This window comes from Medicago truncatula, chromosome 3 (assembly GCF_003473485.1).
Source record: "Medicago truncatula cultivar Jemalong A17 chromosome 3, MtrunA17r5.0-ANR, whole genome shotgun sequence".
Lineage (NCBI taxonomy): Eukaryota > Viridiplantae > Streptophyta > Magnoliopsida > Fabales > Fabaceae > Medicago > Medicago truncatula.
In genome coordinates this window covers 32,049,089-32,068,256 of record NC_053044.1, presented here as the reverse complement: position 1 = coordinate 32,068,256, position 19,168 = coordinate 32,049,089, and the positions used below count along the sequence as shown (strand labels likewise).

The 19,168-nt window shown below is 32.5% G+C and overlaps 3 protein-coding genes across 3 annotated transcripts; all 3 read left to right on the top strand.

The window, feature by feature from the left end:
- The first annotated feature begins 3,635 nt into the window (after window positions 1–3,635).
- LOC120579688 ((3S,6E)-nerolidol synthase 1-like) lies at window positions 3,636–6,200 on the top strand. Its single transcript, XM_039832353.1, has 7 exons — window positions 3,636–3,719; window positions 3,816–4,089; window positions 4,183–4,558; window positions 4,650–4,868; window positions 4,990–5,128; window positions 5,221–5,478; window positions 5,599–6,200. The coding sequence occupies exons 1-7, from the start codon at window positions 3,717–3,719 to the stop codon at window positions 5,890–5,892; spliced, it is 1,563 nt and encodes a 520-aa protein (XP_039688287.1). The 5' UTR covers window positions 3,636–3,716; the 3' UTR covers window positions 5,893–6,200.
- A 3,915-nt stretch (window positions 6,201–10,115) lies between these two features.
- Window positions 10,116–12,640, top strand: LOC120579433 ((3S,6E)-nerolidol synthase 1). Its single transcript, XM_039831627.1, has 7 exons — window positions 10,116–10,186; window positions 10,291–10,561; window positions 10,655–11,030; window positions 11,122–11,340; window positions 11,553–11,691; window positions 11,782–12,039; window positions 12,161–12,640. The coding sequence occupies exons 1-7, from the start codon at window positions 10,184–10,186 to the stop codon at window positions 12,452–12,454; spliced, it is 1,560 nt and encodes a 519-aa protein (XP_039687561.1). The 5' UTR covers window positions 10,116–10,183; the 3' UTR covers window positions 12,455–12,640.
- A 3,399-nt stretch (window positions 12,641–16,039) lies between these two features.
- Window positions 16,040–18,602, top strand: LOC120579685 ((3S,6E)-nerolidol synthase 1). Its single transcript, XM_039832351.1, has 7 exons — window positions 16,040–16,123; window positions 16,220–16,493; window positions 16,587–16,962; window positions 17,054–17,272; window positions 17,394–17,532; window positions 17,625–17,882; window positions 18,003–18,602. The coding sequence occupies exons 1-7, from the start codon at window positions 16,121–16,123 to the stop codon at window positions 18,294–18,296; spliced, it is 1,563 nt and encodes a 520-aa protein (XP_039688285.1). The 5' UTR covers window positions 16,040–16,120; the 3' UTR covers window positions 18,297–18,602.
- The last annotated feature ends 566 nt before the right edge of the window (window positions 18,603–19,168 follow it).

Here is a 19,168-nt window from a genome sequence, read left to right as displayed (position 1 = left end):
AAATATTTGAAAATTGCAGAGTGCAGACTAAGATCCTGTAATAACAAACTTGAAATTCAAAGAATCTAAATATCTGAAAATTGCATGCTGAAGTTTTTGTTTCTCTAGCAATTTGTTAATATTTTCAACAAGTTAAAAGCGTACGCTAACCAAACTATAAAAGAATGAAGTTATTAAATCAGGGACCTTGTGATAAGAATTACTAAATTATTGATTGAGTTTACTCTCATTACAGGGTGGAGGTTGAGTGTGATCGGGTCATGGTTCTTGGCAAATCCATGACTGCATGTGAAGCACAGGAAAAATATACCTCTTTTCTAATAAAATCAACAAAGCATGCATGTTCAAAAAATAATCAACAAAGCATAAAATTTCATCTAAGAATATTATTTTTCATTCTATAATCATTTTTGAGTTTACAACAATATCTATGCTTGAAACCTAGCTCTTCTAGGATGTTTGCTCCTATATTAGAATATGAAATCTAAACATTCTAGGATATGTGGTTGGCAAGCGTGGTAATATGAATTTATGATGATTAGTTATTTCTTTATGTTTTTCAGGAAAATGATTCATTCATGAAGTTAAAGTTATTAACAAGTTTGGTTTATTTAAACACCAGGAGCTGTGTGCTTAGACAGAGGCGGAGCCCCTCATGGGCCAAGGTGGGCCATGGCCCACCCCGAATTTTTTTTCTTCTTATTATATATATTATGTTTCGTGATTATATGATGATTGTGTAGCATGCTGTAGTGGTTAAGAGCCTTTTTGCCAAGTCGTATGTGCTAGGTTCAACTCTTGCCAAAGCCATTTTCATTACTCTTTTATTTTCTTTTGTATAAAAAAAGCATTCATAATTGTTAAAATAATCCTTTTTTTTTGTTACTTAATCTTTTCTTTCTTTAATAAAACATAACTCCTTTATTCAATTTAAAATAATATTTTCCTTCCTTACTCTTATTTTTGGGTACAATTGTCTCTTTACTCTTTTATTTTATTTTTTTTTATACAAAGGGAACTTCAACTCTTTTTTTGTCAAAAAAAATTCTCTTTTAAAACACATAACATATTTTTTTATATAAAAGAGGACCTCAACCATCTTTTATAATGCATAACATATAAGATAAATGTTAAAATATCCTTAAAAAACATGATATCATAAAAATATTTAATTGTATAAACATTATTTTTTAGGTAAAAAAATACTATATTCTTTATTAAATTAAAATATATTTCATTATTGTCCTTGATTATAAGTATATTTTCTTATGTAATGATCTTTTTTACATTAATATATATGTCATGAGTTTTATTTTAATTTTTTTTTTACTTGGTCGTTTGATTCAATTCGATTTAATACTTATACATCTGTTTATTGAAGTCGAGTCATTTAATTCAGTCGTTAGGTTCAATGACCTAGTTGTTCGATCAATTATATTGTACTTTATTAAGGTTGATAAACGGTTCAGATTTTAAAATACCGGTTTGAATTATATTCAACAAATAACAAATTTGTAGTCATTGAAACTAACCAATGATAAAATGTACTTGTAAGAAAATTAAGCTTCATCACTATTTATGGCCCACCCTAGACTTTTTTTCTAGCTCCGCCACTAGAGCAATTACTAATCCTGATAGAGAGCTAGCAAGCTCTCTGTGGCAACATTTCATGACCCAGCAAAGACAGTCAAAACCTACCTTTTTTATGAACTAATCAATGATTCATCACAAGCTAAATACTGGGGTGTTGTCTATGGAGCCTGTGGCTTTGTTTGGGTGTTTGCAGGGGAGGGAAAGAAAGAGCTTTAAGGGGTGGAAAGTATAGAGGGAAATGAAGAAATCTTTCACATTTTTTTTGAAAGAGTGTTTTTTAAGAGAATGATAAACTAATACTTATGATTCATATATTTTTAATATTAAGAATATTGTAACAACATAGATTAAATTCGAAGAATTCATATAATCTCTCTAAAACCCCCCAAAAGCCGCATCCAAATGAGGAAGATTTTGTAATATGAAGAAAAATTATACCAAAGAACCTGAAGGAAAACAAATTAAATATTGATGCACTTGTTAATGAATCTTGAGTTGGTGTTTTTTCTTTCTGTTGATTGTAATTCAAACTAGAAAATAGGAAGTAGTTGTTGCTTGTAATATGTAGCTTTCAAGGTTGTTAATAGAGGCTAGAAGTTAGTTAGAGTTTTTTGCTAACTTGAATGGTTACTTGCCTGACAAGTAACTACGTTATCAAGTGTTATCCTCCTCTATGAAAGGGGTGATACACAGTTTTAACAACAATTTCTTCATTCCACGGTATCATTGAATAACAAGTGTCTTTCGTATACTTTTTTCTCTCCAATTCATCAAAAGTTTGGGTTGGGATCTTCTCCATTTCCCAAATAAAATGACATATGTGTTGTGAATTCGGTCTCAAATTCCAAACCTCACATCAATGAAATTTAGATTCATGGAGCAAGTATCAATGGCAACCAATAACTAAATGTAAATAACCACAAGCAACATTATCTCTTCGTTGTGGGGAACGAAAATATACCACATTATCTCTTCGTTGTGGCGAACAGTTCTTTTTGCATTTCTTACTATGAGCCTTACCTCATAGGCTACATTATCTCTTCGTTGTAATAAACGGAGTTTTCACATTTGTTACTATGACCCGTACCTCATAGGCTACATTATCTCTTCGTTGTAGCAAACATAGTTTTCACATTTGTTACTATGAGCCGTACCTCATAGGCTACATTATCTCTTCGTTGTTTATGGAGCATATGTGTAATCGTGTTATACCAAAGAACCAGAAGGAAAACAAACTATGGATGCACTTGTAATTGAATCTTGAGTTAGTGTTTTTTCTTTCTGTTGATTGTATAAAACAACAAAGTATATAAACCAGTAAATATGATTGAAAACAATGACGACACAAAAATTATTGGTTGAATCTTCATTGGATTAAGATAACCTTTTAACTTTAATGAAATAAACAACGAATTAAAACGAAAAAAATCAAAAAACATCACACAAAGACCGGAGATCAAAACAAACAATATTATGCTAAGATGGCCTAATCACAAAATTATACGAATGAACACTCAAAAAGTATATGAATATCATTTATTTGATTAAAAGAGAGATAAAAAAAAAAAAAAACAATTTACTGAGATGAACTCACGTCAAAATTGACCTTAAGCTCATTAATAGAAGCAACACTATACTAACTCAGTGATGTATTTTATGTTTCATTCTTATTCCACGTATTACTACTATTTTATAAGTAAAAATCATGCATGTTAGCCTCTCACAAAATAAACAAGAAACATGTTCTTTAAATTAATCGTTGTTATTTAATTAATGTTAAATAGTCATGAATAGACAACAGCACATCAACAACATACTATAACTTCTACCAAAAAAAAACTACTATAACAAGCATTGGCAAAATATAACTAATAAATACAAAAGAAAAACTACTAATAAATTAATGTGTTACAATACACATATGCAGCATACATATGTTGACCTTCAATCATTCAGTAACCCAAAATAACAAATAAGAATCGTGTGCAATGTTAAACTATAAATAGCTCCACATATCATTCCCATTTCTTCAAAATAATCATCTTCACATCTTAACAATATCCCCAGCTATAAACACTGAATCAAGTCTGTTTTAATTTACTATCAAAGCATTAATTTCCAGAATGGTAAGTATTTTAATTGAAGTACAAATATATACAGCTGTTCAAATTTAAAATATTTTATTTCAAAGTACTGATCAATCTGCACTTTTACATTTTCAGGATGCTACATATGTCAAACAAGCTTTGATATTTAAGCAAGTTTATAAGAAACTTGTTAAAATCGAAGATCCCATGGAGAGTTTTTATTTGATAGATATTATCCAAAGGTTTGGCATTGAACACTACTTTGCTGAGGAGATCAAAGTGGCTCTTGAAAAGCTACATTTGATATTAAACACCAATCCTATAATTGATTTTGTGAGTAGCCATGAACTCTATGAAGTTGCACTTGCATTCCGCTTGCTGAGACAAGGAGGCCATTACGTAAATCCAGGTTTGTTTAATACATACCCTCACTACATTTGAATATATACGAGTTTACTAGTATTAATTAGTAATATAGTGCCTAACTATAATTGTTGTGTAGATTTGTTTGACAACTTGAAGTGTACAAAAAGAATGTTCGAAGAAAAACATGGTGAGGATGTGAAAGGTCTCATTGCCCTTTACGAAGCATCGCAACTAAGTATTGAAGGAGAAGATTGTCTTAACGATGTAGGATACCTTTGTTGTGAGCTTCTACATGCATGGTTGTCAAGAAACCAAGAACATAAGGATGCTTTATATGTTGCAAACACTCTTCAGAATCCACTTCACTATGGCTTGTCAAGATTTTTGGATAAAAGCACATTCAATCATGATTTGAAGGAAGAGAAGGATTTGATATGTTTAGAGGAACTTGCTAAAATCAACTCCACCATAGTTAGGTTCATGAATCAGAATGAGACCACTGAAGTTTCCAAGTATGTTTTCTAATTAAAACTCTATGTTGAACTTAAAACTATTCAAAATTTAGATAGAGATCACTAACGTAATTGTTCTCTCAAATGACAGATGGTGGAAAGAACTTGGACTAGACAAGGAGGTGAAGTTTTCGGGGTATCAACCTCTCAAATGGTACACATGGCCGATGGCATGCTTTACAGATCCAAACTTTTCCGAACAAAGGATTGAGCTCACCAAACCTATCTCTTTAATTTATGTCATTGATGACATTTTCGATGTTCACGCGACATTAGATCAACTGACAATATTCACAGACGCTGTTAACAGGTATTAAATTTTGAATAATTATATACATCTCATTAATACATACATATGCCTCTGCAAAGATATACAAATATTACATTGATGCTTCACTTTGATACTTACTATGAAATGATTTTTGATTCAGGTGGGAAATCACTGGCACAGAGCTACTTCCAAAGTTCATGAAAATATCTTTGAATGCACTTTACGACATTACCAATAATTTTGCTGAAAAGGTCTACAAGAAGCATGGATTCAACCCTATAGATACTCTTAAAAAATCGGTATACTAACTAACCGTCTTTTATATTTTATCATATATATAAATTATTCTTTCAAATGACTGAGTATATATAAAATTATTTTGGTGAAACAGTGGATACGCTTATTGAACGCTTTCATGGAAGAGGCTCATTGGTTGAATTCTGGTCACTTACCAAAGGCAGAGGATTACTTGAACAATGGAATTGTGAGCACTGGAGTGCATGTTGTGCTTGAACATGCATTCTTCCTGTTGGATCATGTTAATGGTATAACAAAGCAAACAATTGATATCTTGGATGAAAAGTTTCCAAATGTCATATATTCAGTGGCAAAAATTCTTCGTCTCTCTGATGATTTAGAAGGAGCTAAGGTATGAAATATGTCTCCTAAATTAGAATATTAAACAAGTATTCGATTAAATTGTTCAACCACTTAACTCGATTGTTAAATGTAAAGTTCTAATGATAAGAATTATCATGGATGAATGCAGAGTGGAGATCAAAATGGTCTTGATGGGTCATACCTTGATTGCTACATGAGTGAACACCAAGATATTTCCAGTGAAGACGTGCAAGGACATGTTGCTCACATGATTTCAAATGAATGGAAATTTCTCAATCAAGAAATTCTGGTTGCAAATCAGTTTTCATCATCATTTTCCAACTTTTGTCTGAATGCTGCTAGAATGGTTCCCCTCATGTACCACTATAAGAGCAATCCAAGCCTCTCTAATCTCCAGGAACATGTCAAGTCATTGATTAACGTTGGTGTTGGACGCAATTAGTACATTTTCAAACATTGTGTTATGTTGTTTCTGCACAACATATTGATTTTGTAATTTAAATTAGGAAATATTGTTTTCATTGTTCGCTTGGTACTAATTTCCCATTTGTTTATTTGTACTCAAACCTTGTATTTCAATGAAATTATAGGCATTGCAATTGGACTTTCTTAATCTTCCAGCTAACTGCTATTGTACTTCAGGGCTCTAGTAATAAGCTGAAGATGCATTACTAAATTATGAAGGAAAATGCCTAAATGGTGCCACATGACTAAAAATCTTATACCATGGTGCCCCTGTGATGTTCAGACTAACAGTGTTACTTGGTTGTTATTTTTACTGTCAGAAATATTTTGTGTAAAATCCCTTTTAAGAAAAAAAGAAACAGTTCTTGTGCCACATGACTAAAATGAATCTTATACCATGTTGTCAAGGTGACTAAAGTACATGAAACTAAGAGTTTCTGAGTGTCATCACATTACTGAGATCCAATTAATCAGTGCAAGTCAATTATTCAATAATGTAATTTACTTATTTAGACATCGAGGCAAGCTTTCAATTACGACTAATCATGCGAACAATTGTGTTTTTCTGATTGTGTTTAAGATCATTGTAGGAAGGACGTTGAGTGTGGTTGGGTCAAGGTTCATAGAAAACCCATAACTTCACGTGAAGCACACGAAAATATGCCATGCTTGTATAGGATGTTTGCTCATGTATCTATGTATGAAAGAATAAAAGTTTCATATCAAAATATTATCTTTCATTCATAGTGATTTTTGAGTTTACAACAATATCCATACATGAAACCAAGCTTTTATAGGATATGTGGCTGACTAGCATTGTATTATGATAGAGCAAGGCTCTCTGTAGCAACATTTCATGACCCAGCCAAGACAGACAAAACCTCGCTTGTTTCTGAACTATTCAATGATTCATCACCAGCTAAATTCCAGGGTGTTGTTTATGGAGCCTATGTGTAATCGTGGTATACCAAAGCACAGTTATTGAATCTTGGGTTAGTGTTTTTTTATTTCTATCGATTGTAATTCAAACTATAAAATAGGAAGTAGCTGTTTCTTGTAATGGTGCTTACAAGGTTGTTAATTTGAATGGTTACTTGCCTGACAAGGAACTACGGTGAGTGAGTGTTATCCTCCTCTATAAAAGGAGTAATACACAGTTTTAACAACCACTTCTTCACTCAACAATTCCATTCAATAATAAGTGTCTTTCATATACTTCTTTCTCTCTAATTTAATAACAAGTGTCTTTAATTTCATATAGTTCTTTCTCTCTAATTCAACAAGGTTTTGTTTGCGAGTTGGTAAGTGCCAGAAATTGGATAAATCACATGTATAATTAAGGCACTTATTAACTTGTTTTGCAAATTATCTATGTAAAAGCTCCAAATTAATAGAAAAATAGCAATATGTGCGTTTTATGTCTAATACCAACATTTATGTAGGTAAAATTCACTTGCCATGGACTTTAAGATAAAAAAGGAAAGAAAAATATGTCAAGAGGTTTGCTAAGCAAGCTCAAAGCGAGACCAAAGCGAAGGCAAGTCAGAAAGTGAAGAAAATCAGATGCTGTCACCATGGCCACAACGAGCCCACAATGAGGTCATGGCCAAGAGGCTCGCCATAGCGAAGCTGCAGTGAGGGTAGACAGAGAGCAAGGAAAATCAGAAAAACAAGGCGTGGCTGAGAAAGACATGAGCTCGCCACGGGAGCTAAGGTGGTTTGAGGGCCACTTTGCTGATGTGGCAGAAACCCATTGGTGAAGAAAGCTTCGCTCGCCACGGTGAGCCTGGGCATGGCTAAGTGAGCAGTTACTTACCAGACATGGTATAAATAGCTTCCAAGTCATTTCCAGCGGATATCACTTATTTTAGAGAGAGTTAAACAGAGAAACGCTGAGAGACCATCAAAGAAGAAAGGAGCTAACCAAACCATAAAGGAATGAAGTTATTAAAATTACTCGGGCATTTGCTTTGAGTTTTGGTTCCATGGAAGGAGGCAAACAATTACTAGTTACAACATGTTGACAAAACTCCTTTAAACTTGCAATTATCTAAATATTTGAAAATTCCAGAGTGCAGACTAAGGTCTGTAATACCAAGCTTGAAATCAAAGAACCAAAAGTCAAAACCTAAAAAATCTCATTAGATCCTCATTTCCCTTTTGCACTAAACATAAAATAACATTAAGGGTCTAGTTCTGAAATTTTTATGCTGAAATTTTTGTTTTTCTAGCTCTGTTAATATTTTAAACAAGTTAAAAGCTTACCCTAACCAAACCATAAAGGAATGAAGTTATTAAATCAGGGGCCTGGTGATAAGCATTATTAAATTAGAGTTTACTCTCATTACAGGGTGATCGGTCATGGTTCTTGGCAAATTTTTAACTACATGTGAAGCACAGGAAAAATATGCATCTCGGTTCTAATAATCATTAATCAACAAAGCATAAAAGTTTCGTCTCAGAATATCATTTTTCATTCTATAATAAATGATTCATGACAAGGTAAATACGGGGGTGCTGTTTATGGATCCTATGTGTAATCATGTTATACCAAATAACCTGAAGGAAAACAAAATATGGATGCACTTGTAATTGAATCTTGAGTTAGTGTTTTTTCTTTCTGTTGATTGTAATTCAAAGTAGAAAATAGGAAGTAATTGTTGCTTGTAATGTAGCTTACAAGGTTGTTAATAGAGACTAGAAGTTAGTTAGAGTTTTTCGCTGAACTTGAATGTTATTGAATAACAAGTGTCTTTCATATACTTCTTTCTCTCTCCATTTCCCAAATAAATTGACCTTTGTAACACCGACACTTCTAACGGAAGACGTGTCCGGTGTCTGACACATGCTTGTTTCTGATACCGACACATGTAATTACATTCAATTTTGTCATTTTCTCAAATTATTACCGGTGTCCACGTGTTACATGATCGTGTATGTGTTAATGCTTCATAGGTTTTAACTCAAGCTGTGGATATGGAAAATTAGTTGAATATGTGATATGTTTGCTTTTTGTGTGATGTATTCTGTTTATATATATGAACCAAACATTTTATAGAATCACTGTTATATTGGCATTCATTTAGAATCACTTTTTCGCTTCAGCAGAGTATGTTTAGGAGTCTTTTTTGGGGTCCATGTGAATTTTAACCGATTAAAGTGTGTTAAAATATGTGTTACTAGCATTGCTCTTACTATATAGTGAAGAAAAGAGAAATGTTAAAAACATTTTCATTCTAACACACTATGCTCTAACACTTATTTTTTATTGAATGAAATTAATATAAGTCAAATATTTTAGAAATGAGTACCACTTAAAGTAGCGATCACGTGGATATTTAACATAAGGTTTTTTCTAGATTACCTTTGAAGTATGATGGGTAATTTACCCATCAACCGATGAAAATGAACAATTTATTGGTGGGGTCAAGATAGTTTATGGATACCATCTAAAAAGGTGAATGCTCATTGATTAAGGTAAATTACCCACCAATAAGAGAGTAAGTATTAGAGAGAGTGTTGTTAACATTCTCATAAAGAAAAATCATATAGAAATTTATCAAGAACATCAACCAAAGCGGCTTCTTTACCTTTACAATTTACTTTATCTTCTAAACAAATACATTACGAGGAGCGATAGTAACACACTATTTAATACACTATCTCCAACACATTCTCTAATTTGTTGCAAGTCAAATGAGTTATATTAAATCATGTAGCTCCCATTAATTTAGTGAGGCCCATTTAAAATCCAACCAACTAAAGAGAGTTTGTTGAAAAGAGTGTGGTTCTTGCATAATTCTTTATATTATATTTGAATGTTCAATAGAAACTTTAAATTAAACCAACAAATTCAGATCAATCTAGAGTGCCTCACAAAATAAACAAGTATTAACGTAAGGCACATTTTTTGTGTGGAAGAATGGGCATTGATTATATATTTTAATAAAAGAAACATGTTCTCCTTTAAATTAATATTTGTTTTGTTATTTAGTGTTGAAAAGTCATGAATAGACAACATGAAGTCAGCGACATAATGCATCAATATTATAACTAAATAAATTAATGTGTTACAATGCACATGCTGCATACACATGCTGACCTTCAATCTACCAGTAGCTCAAAAGAGCAAATATGAAACGAGTGCAATGTTAAACTATAAATAGCTCAACATATCATTCCCATTTCTTCAAAATAATCATCTTAACAATCCCCAGCTATAAACACCGAATCAAGTCTGTTTTATTATCAAAGCATTAATTTCTAGAATGGTAAGTATTTTAACTGAAGTACAAATATATACAGTTATTCTAAACTTAGTTACAACATAGCTTTATTTCAATGTTCTGATCAATCTGCACTTTGACTTTTTCAGGATGTTACATATGTTAAGCAAGCTTTGATATTTAAGCAAGTTTATAAGAAACTTGTTAAAATCGAAGATTCGATGGAGAGTTTTTATTTGATCGATATCATCCAAAGGTTTGGCATTGAACACTATTTTGCTGAGGAGATCAAAGTGGCTCTTGAAAAGCTACATTTGATATTGAACACCAATCCTATTGATTTTGTGAATAGCCATGAACTCTATGAATTTTCACTTGCATTCCGCTTGCTGAGACAAGGAGGCCACTATGTCAATGCAGGTTAGTTTAATTCGTACCCTCTCTACATTTGAATACATAATTTTACTATAGGAGTATTTAGTAATATAGTGACTAACTATAATTGTTGTGTAGATTTATTTGACAGCTTGAAGTGCAACAAAAGAATGTTTGAAGAAAAACATGGTGAGGATTTGAAAGGCCTCATTGCCCTTTACGAAGCATCACAACTAAGTATTGACGGAGAAGATAGTCTTAACGATGTAGGATATCTCTGCCGTGAGCTTCTACATAATTGGCTATCAAGAAACCAAGAACATAATGAAGCTATACATGTTGTAAACACTCTTCAGAATCCTCTTCACTATGGCTTGTCAAGATTTATGGATAAAAGCACATTCATCCATGATTTGAAGGCTGAGAAGGATTTGATATGTTTAGAGGAACTTGCTAAAATCAATTCCACCATAGTTAGGTTCAGGAATCAGAATGAGACCATTGAAGTTTCCAAGTATGTTTTCTAATTAAAAATCTATGTTGACCTTATAACTATTCAAAATTTAGATAGAAATCACTAATGTAATTATTCTCTCAAATGATAGATGGTGGAAAGAACTTGGACTAGCCAAGGAGGTGAAGTTTTCGGAGTATCAACCTCTGAAATGGTACACATGGCCCATGGCATGCTTTACAGATCCAAACTTTTCAGAACAAAGGATTGAGCTCACCAAACCTATCTCTCTAATTTATGTCATTGATGACATTTTCGACGTTCACGCGACATTGGATCAACTTACAATATTCACAGACGCTGTTAACAGGTATTCAATTTTGAATAAATATATACATCTCATAATTTAGTTAATTCATATATATAATTATAGTCATAAACTAAGTGAGGCTTAATATCATAATTTTCCACAAAGGGTTTGTAGCGCATGATCTATAAAAAATATACCTCCTATATACAAATATATATAAATATTACATTCATGCTTTACAGTAATACTTACTATGCAATTTTTTAATTCAGGTGGGAATTCACTGGTACAGAGCAACTTCCAAACTTCATGAAAATAGCTTTGAATGCACTTTACGACATTACCAATAGTTTTGCTGAAATGGTCTACAAAAAGCATGGATTTAACCCTATAGACACTCTCAAAAAATCGGTACACTAGCTATCTGTCTTCTTTATTTCATCATATATATAAATTATTTTTTCAAACAACTGAGTATATAAAAATATTTGTGCGAAACAGTGGATACTCTTATTGAACGCTTTCATGGAAGAGGCCCATTGGTTGAATTCTGGACACTTGCCAAGAGCAGAGGATTACTTGAATAATGGAATCGTGAGCACTGGAGTTCATGTTGTGCTTATACATGCATTCTTCCTGTTGGATCATGTTAATGGTATAACAAAGGAGACAATTGATATCTTGGATGAAAAGTTTCCAAATGTCATATATTCAGTGGCCAAAATTCTTCGTCTCTCTGATGATTTAGAAGGAGCTAAGGTATGAAATATGTCTCCTAAATTATATTAAACAAATATTTGATTAAATTGTTCAACCAATTAACGCAATTGTAAAATGTAAAGTTCTAATGATAAGAATTATTATCCATGAATGAATGCAGAGTGGAGAGCAAAATGGTCTTGATGGGTCATACCTTGATTGCTACATGAGTGAACACCAAGATATTTCCGGTGAAGACGTGCAAAGACATGTTGCTCACATGATTTCAAATGAATGGAAATGTCTCAATCAAGAAATTCTGGTTGCAAATCAGTTTTCATCGTCATTTTCCAACTTTTGTCTCAATGCTGCAAGAATGGTTCCCCTCATGTACCACTATAAGAGCAACCCAAGCCTCTCTAATCTCCAGGAACATGTCAAGTCATTGATTAATGTTAGTGTTGGGTGTAATTAGTACATTTTCAGATATTGTGTTCTGTTGTTTATGTACAACATATTGATTTTGTAATTTAAATTAGGCAATATTGTTCTCATGGTTCTCTTGGTACTAATGACCCATTTGTTTATTGGTACTCAAACCTTGTACTTCAATGAAATTATAAGCATTGCAATTGGACTTTCTTAATCTTACAGTTAACTACACTATTAAGGTCATCTAGAAAATAATAGCGAAAGTAATCTTACAGCCAACCTACAGGTTCCTTGATTTGGCCCATACGAAAGAAACAATGAAAATATTGGTGAAAGTGAAGTGTGCCATGTTTCTATCAAAAATTTAATAATAGAGGAAGGAAACCAATTCTAAAAGATAGCAGTATTATGAAGGAAAATGCCTAAAGGAGGCCAATTTATTTAAGGTCATGAAGTACCACCAACAATGTGTTTTTAATATCACAGTGATAGAAGTAAGTTGGTAAAGAAAAGTAATCATGAGAAAAATAAGAAGGGGGAGATAAGGAAAAATAAAATGGCCACTCACCCTATCATGTACATAAATAAAATTGTGAACCGAGCTGACTCCTAACCGCTAGTGCCTAAATAAAGAGAAAGAGAGGAACCGATAATGAGAGCTGATGTTTCTTCTCCTATGATGTTCAGACTAACAATGTACTTGGTTATTATTTTTACTATCAGACAATTTTTGTGTTCATAAACTTCACCATAATCATGGTGAATTCAGAGAAAATGTAGAAGCTTGAGGAAGAAGAAATAGAGAAAATGAGAGAAAATCTATTGATTCATTCAACTGAAAAGAGTTTGTTACAACATAGCTATATATAGCTTCATATAATCATAACTAATTGTAACTAACTATTAGCTAGGACTAGAATCATCTAAAGCCAGTGCATGGTAAAGTTCCTTGGTATGGCAGGATACCTTGCTCTACAAGCTATCTATTGTTTCTAGTAATTACACAGTTTAACATGTGTAAAATCCCTTCTAAGAAAAAAAGAAACAGTTCTTGTGCCACGTGACTAAAATGAATCTTATACCATGTTGCTAGGTGACTAAAGTACATGACACTACATTTTAAAGGTTTGGTAAGAGTTTCTGACTGTCATCACATTGCTGAGATCCAATTAATCAGTGCAAGTCAATTATTCAATTAAAACTAATTATGCGAACAATTGTGTTTTTCTGATTGTGTTTACGATCATTGCCAGATGGACGTTGAGTGTGGTCGGGTCAAGGTTCATTGAAAACTCATAACTTCACGTGAAGCACAAAAAAATATGACATGCTTTTGTACGATGTTTGCTCATGTATCTATACATGAAAGCATAAAAGTTTAATTTCAAAGTTTATCTTCATTCTTTAATGATTTTTGAGTTAACAACAATATCAATACATGAAATCAAGCTTTTGTAGGATATGTGGCTGGCTAGCATTGTATTATGGCGGTTAGCGACTTCTTTATATTTTCCTGATAAATGACTCATTCGTGAACTTGAAGTTGTCAACAAGTTTGATTTATTTTGATAAAGCAAGGCTCTCTGTGGCAACACTTCATCAACCCAGTTAAGACAGTCAAAACCACCCTTGTTTCTGAACTAATCAATGATTCATCACCAGCTAAATACCAGGGTGTTGTTTATGGAGCCTATGTGTATATACCAAAGCACAGCTTTTGAATCTTGAGTTAGTCTTTTTTATTCTGTTGATTGTAATTCAAACTAGAAAATAGGAAGTATCTGTTGCTTGTAATGTAGCTTACAAGGTTGTTAATTTGAATGGTTACTTGCCTGACAAGTAACTTCGGTTAGTGAGTGTTATTCTCATCTATAAAAGGAGTAATGCACAGTTTTAGTGATGTGTACACATAAGACCCATTGTGGATGCTCTTACTCTATCGAGGCAGAACCAAAAATTTAAGAAAGGGAAGAAGTGTTAGAGAAGTCGAGGGGCGACGGTGGCCACCTTGTCGGTGGAATTACGACTCAATCTTCCCAGATAAAGTGATAACGAAGAATCCCTGGTTAAAAATAGTTGTGGAAAGAGAGGTTTCTCAGAATCTTCTAATGTTGATTTCAAGCTTAATCTTTCTCCAATAAACGATTGTTTTATTTTCTTCAACTATAGGTTATGTAGCTGAATACAAAGGCAAAGACGATGGCAATGAAGAAAGAAAATTAAAACTTCAAAGCTTTTCTTTCTGTTCGTTACGGATTTTTCAATTGTTGACGAGCTTGAACTGGTGTGGAGAGAGCGGAAGAGATGACGAACTGATCTTGGAGAAGAAGATTGAAGCAAGTTTAGGAGAAGCAAGAAGGTTTTTTTGTCTTTTCCTATACATATTAAGGGCAAAGATGTCCATTCAAGTGTTATTTGCTGACTCATCCTCATTGTTTCCCAGTCAACGTGTGTCATGTCAGTAATCACATTCCACGTCAGCTAGAAAATGAGATTAAGAACCAAAACTAAATTGATTAGTAAATAGAATGGCTATTTGTAAAGATTAGCTATTTCAAGGACGAAAAACTCAAATGACGCATATTTGGAAGGACAAATTACATAAATAAACCAAGTTTGCATGGACTAAGCAAAAGAACAAGGGACCAAAAACAAAAAGTTGCATGTTTGCAAGGACTAAAAATAAAAATAAGGTTTTTACAATGAATATTATATTTACAAAATTAAAATCTTATCTAAACCTTATTATAATTATTATTGTTGACGACAAAATAAACTATTATTCATTCAAGTTGATATACATCAATACATTACGTCGCTAAAATAAAATAAAAAACAATGAAGTTGCGAACAAATTCACAATATCCATATTAATAGTATAAAACAACAAAGTATATAAACCAGTAAATATGATTGAAAACAATGACGACACAAAAATTATTGGTTGAATCTTCATTGGATTAAGATAACCTTTTAACTTTAATGAAATAAACAACGAATTAAAACGAAAAAAATCAAAAAACATCACACAAAGACCGGAGATCAAAACAAAAAATATTATGCTAAGATGGCCTAATCACAAAATTATACGAATGAACACTCAAAAAGTATATGAATATCATTTATTTGATTAAAAGAGAGATAAAAAAAAAAAAAAACAATTTACTGAGATGAACTCACGTCAAAATTGACCTTAAGCTCATTAATAGAAGCAACACTATACTAACTCAGTGATGTATTTTATGTTTCATTCTTATTCCACGTATTACTACTATTTTATAAGTAAAAATCATGCATGTTAGCCTCTCACAAAATAAACAAGAAACATGTTCTTTAAATTAATCGTTGTTATTTAATTAATGTTAAATAGTCATGAATAGACAACAGCACATCAACAACATACTATAACTTCTACCAAAAAAAAACTACTATAACAAGCATTGGCAAAATATAACTAATAAATACAAAAGAAAAACTACTAATAAATTAATGTGTTACAATACACATATGCAGCATACATATGTTGACCTTCAATCATTCAGTAACCCAAAATAACAAATAAGAATCGTGTGCAATGTTAAACTATAAATAGCTCCACATATCATTCCCATTTCTTCAAAATAATCATCTTCACATCTTAACAATATCCCCAGCTATAAACACTGAATCAAGTCTGTTTTAATTTACTATCAAAGCATTAATTTCCAGAATGGTAAGTATTTTAATTGAAGTACAAATATATACAGCTGTTCAAATTTAAAATATTTTATTTCAAAGTACTGATCAATCTGCACTTTTACATTTTCAGGATGCTACATATGTCAAACAAGCTTTGATATTTAAGCAAGTTTATAAGAAACTTGTTAAAATCGAAGATCCCATGGAGAGTTTTTATTTGATAGATATTATCCAAAGGTTTGGCATTGAACACTACTTTGCTGAGGAGATCAAAGTGGCTCTTGAAAAGCTACATTTGATATTAAACACCAATCCTATAATTGATTTTGTGAGTAGCCATGAACTCTATGAAGTTGCACTTGCATTCCGCTTGCTGAGACAAGGAGGCCATTACGTAAATCCAGGTTTGTTTAATACATACCCTCACTACATTTGAATATATACGAGTTTACTAGTATTAATTAGTAATATAGTGCCTAACTATAATTGTTGTGTAGATTTGTTTGACAACTTGAAGTGTACAAAAAGAATGTTCGAAGAAAAACATGGTGAGGATGTGAAAGGTCTCATTGCCCTTTACGAAGCATCGCAACTAAGTATTGAAGGAGAAGATTGTCTTAACGATGTAGGATACCTTTGTTGTGAGCTTCTACATGCATGGTTGTCAAGAAACCAAGAACATAAGGATGCTTTATATGTTGCAAACACTCTTCAGAATCCACTTCACTATGGCTTGTCAAGATTTATGGATAAAAGCACATTCAATCATGATTTGAAGGAAGAGAAGGATTTGATATGTTTAGAGGAACTTGCTAAAATCAACTCCACCATAGTTAGGTTCATGAATCAGAATGAGACCACTGAAGTTTCCAAGTATGTTTTCTAATTAAAACTCTATGTTGAACTTAAAACTATTCAAAATTTAGATAGAGATCACTAACGTAATTGTTCTCTCAAATGACAGATGGTGGAAAGAACTTGGACTAGACAAGGAGGTGAAGTTTTCGGGGTATCAACCTCTCAAATGGTACACATGGCCGATGGCATGCTTTACAGATCCAAACTTTTCCGAACAAAGGATTGAGCTCACCAAACCTATCTCTTTAATTTATGTCATTGATGACATTTTCGATGTTCACGCGACATTAGATCAACTGACAATATTCACAGACGCTGTTAACAGGTATTAAATTTTGAATAATTATATACATCTCATTAATACATACATATGCCTCTGCAAAGATATACAAATATTACATTGATGCTTCACTTTGATACTTACTATGAAATGATTTTTGATTCAGGTGGGAAATCACTGGCACAGAGCTACTTCCAAAGTTCATGAAAATATCTTTGAATGCACTTTACGACATTACCAATAATTTTGCTGAAAAGGTCTACAAGAAGCATGGATTCAACCCTATAGATACTCTTAAAAAATCGGTATACTAACTAACCGTCTTTTATATTTTATCATATATATAAATTATTCTTTCAAATGACTGAGTATATATAAAATTATTTTGGTGAAACAGTGGATACGCTTATTGAACGCTTTCATGGAAGAGGCTCATTGGTTGAATTCTGGTCACTTACCAAAGGCAGAGGATTACTTGAACAATGGAATTGTGAGCACTGGAGTGCATGTTGTGCTTGAACATGCATTCTTCCTGTTGGATCATGTTAATGGTATAACAAAGCAAACAATTGATATCTTGGATGAAAAGTTTCCAAATGTCATATATTCAGTGGCAAAAATTCTTCGTCTCTCTGATGATTTAGAAGGAGCTAAGGTATGAAATATGTCTCCTAAATTAGAATATTAAACAAGTATTCGATTAAATTGTTCAACCACTTAACTCGATTGTTAAATGTAAAGTTCTAATGATAAGAATTATCATGGATGAATGCAGAGTGGAGATCAAAATGGTCTTGATGGGTCATACCTTGATTGCTACATGAGTGAACACCAAGATATTTCCAGTGAAGACGTGCAAGGACATGTTGCTCACATGATTTCAAATGAATGGAAATTTCTCAATCAAGAAATTCTGGTTGCAAATCAGTTTTCATCATCATTTTCCAACTTTTGTCTGAATGCTGCTAGAATGGTTCCCCTCATGTACCACTATAAGAGCAATCCAAGCCTCTCTAATCTCCAGGAACATGTCAAGTCATTGATTAACGTTGGTGTTGGACGCAATTAGTACATTTTCAAACATTGTGTTATGTTGTTTCTGCACAACATATTGATTTTGTAATTTAAATTAGGAAATATTGTTTTCATTGTTCGCTTGGTACTAATTTCCCATTTGTTTATTTGTACTCAAACCTTGTATTTCAATGAAATTATAGGCATTGCAATTGGACTTTCTTAATCTTCCAGCTAACTGCTATTGTACTTCAGGGCTCTAGTAATAAGCTGAAGATGCATTACTAAATTATGAAGGAAAATGCCTAAATGGTGCCACATGACTAAAAATCTTATACCATGGTGCCCCTGTGATGTTCAGACTAACAGTGTTACTTGGTTGTTATTTTTACTGTCAGAAATATTTTGTGTAAAATCCCTTTTAAGAAAAAAAGAAACAGTTCTTGTGCCACATGACTAAAATGAATCTTATACCATGTTGTCAAGGTGACTAAAGTACATGAAACTAAGAGTTTCTGAGTGTCATCACATTACTGAGATCCAATTAATCAGTGCAAGTCAATTATTCAATAATGTAATTTACTTATTTAGACATCGAGGCAAGCTTTCAATTACGACTAATCATGCGAACAATTGTGTTTTTCTGATTGTGTTTAAGATCATTGTAGGAAGGACGTTGAGTGTGGTTGGGTCAAGGTTCATAGAAAACCCATAACTTCACGTGAAGCACAAGAAAATATGCCATGCTTGTATAGGATGTTTGCTCATGTATCTATGTATGAAAGAATAAAAGTTTCATATCAAAATATTATCTTTCATTCATAGTGATTTTTGAGTTTACAACAATATCCATACATGAAACCAAGCTTTTATAGGATATGTGGCTGACTAGCATTGTATTATGATAGAGCAAGGCTCTCTGTAGCA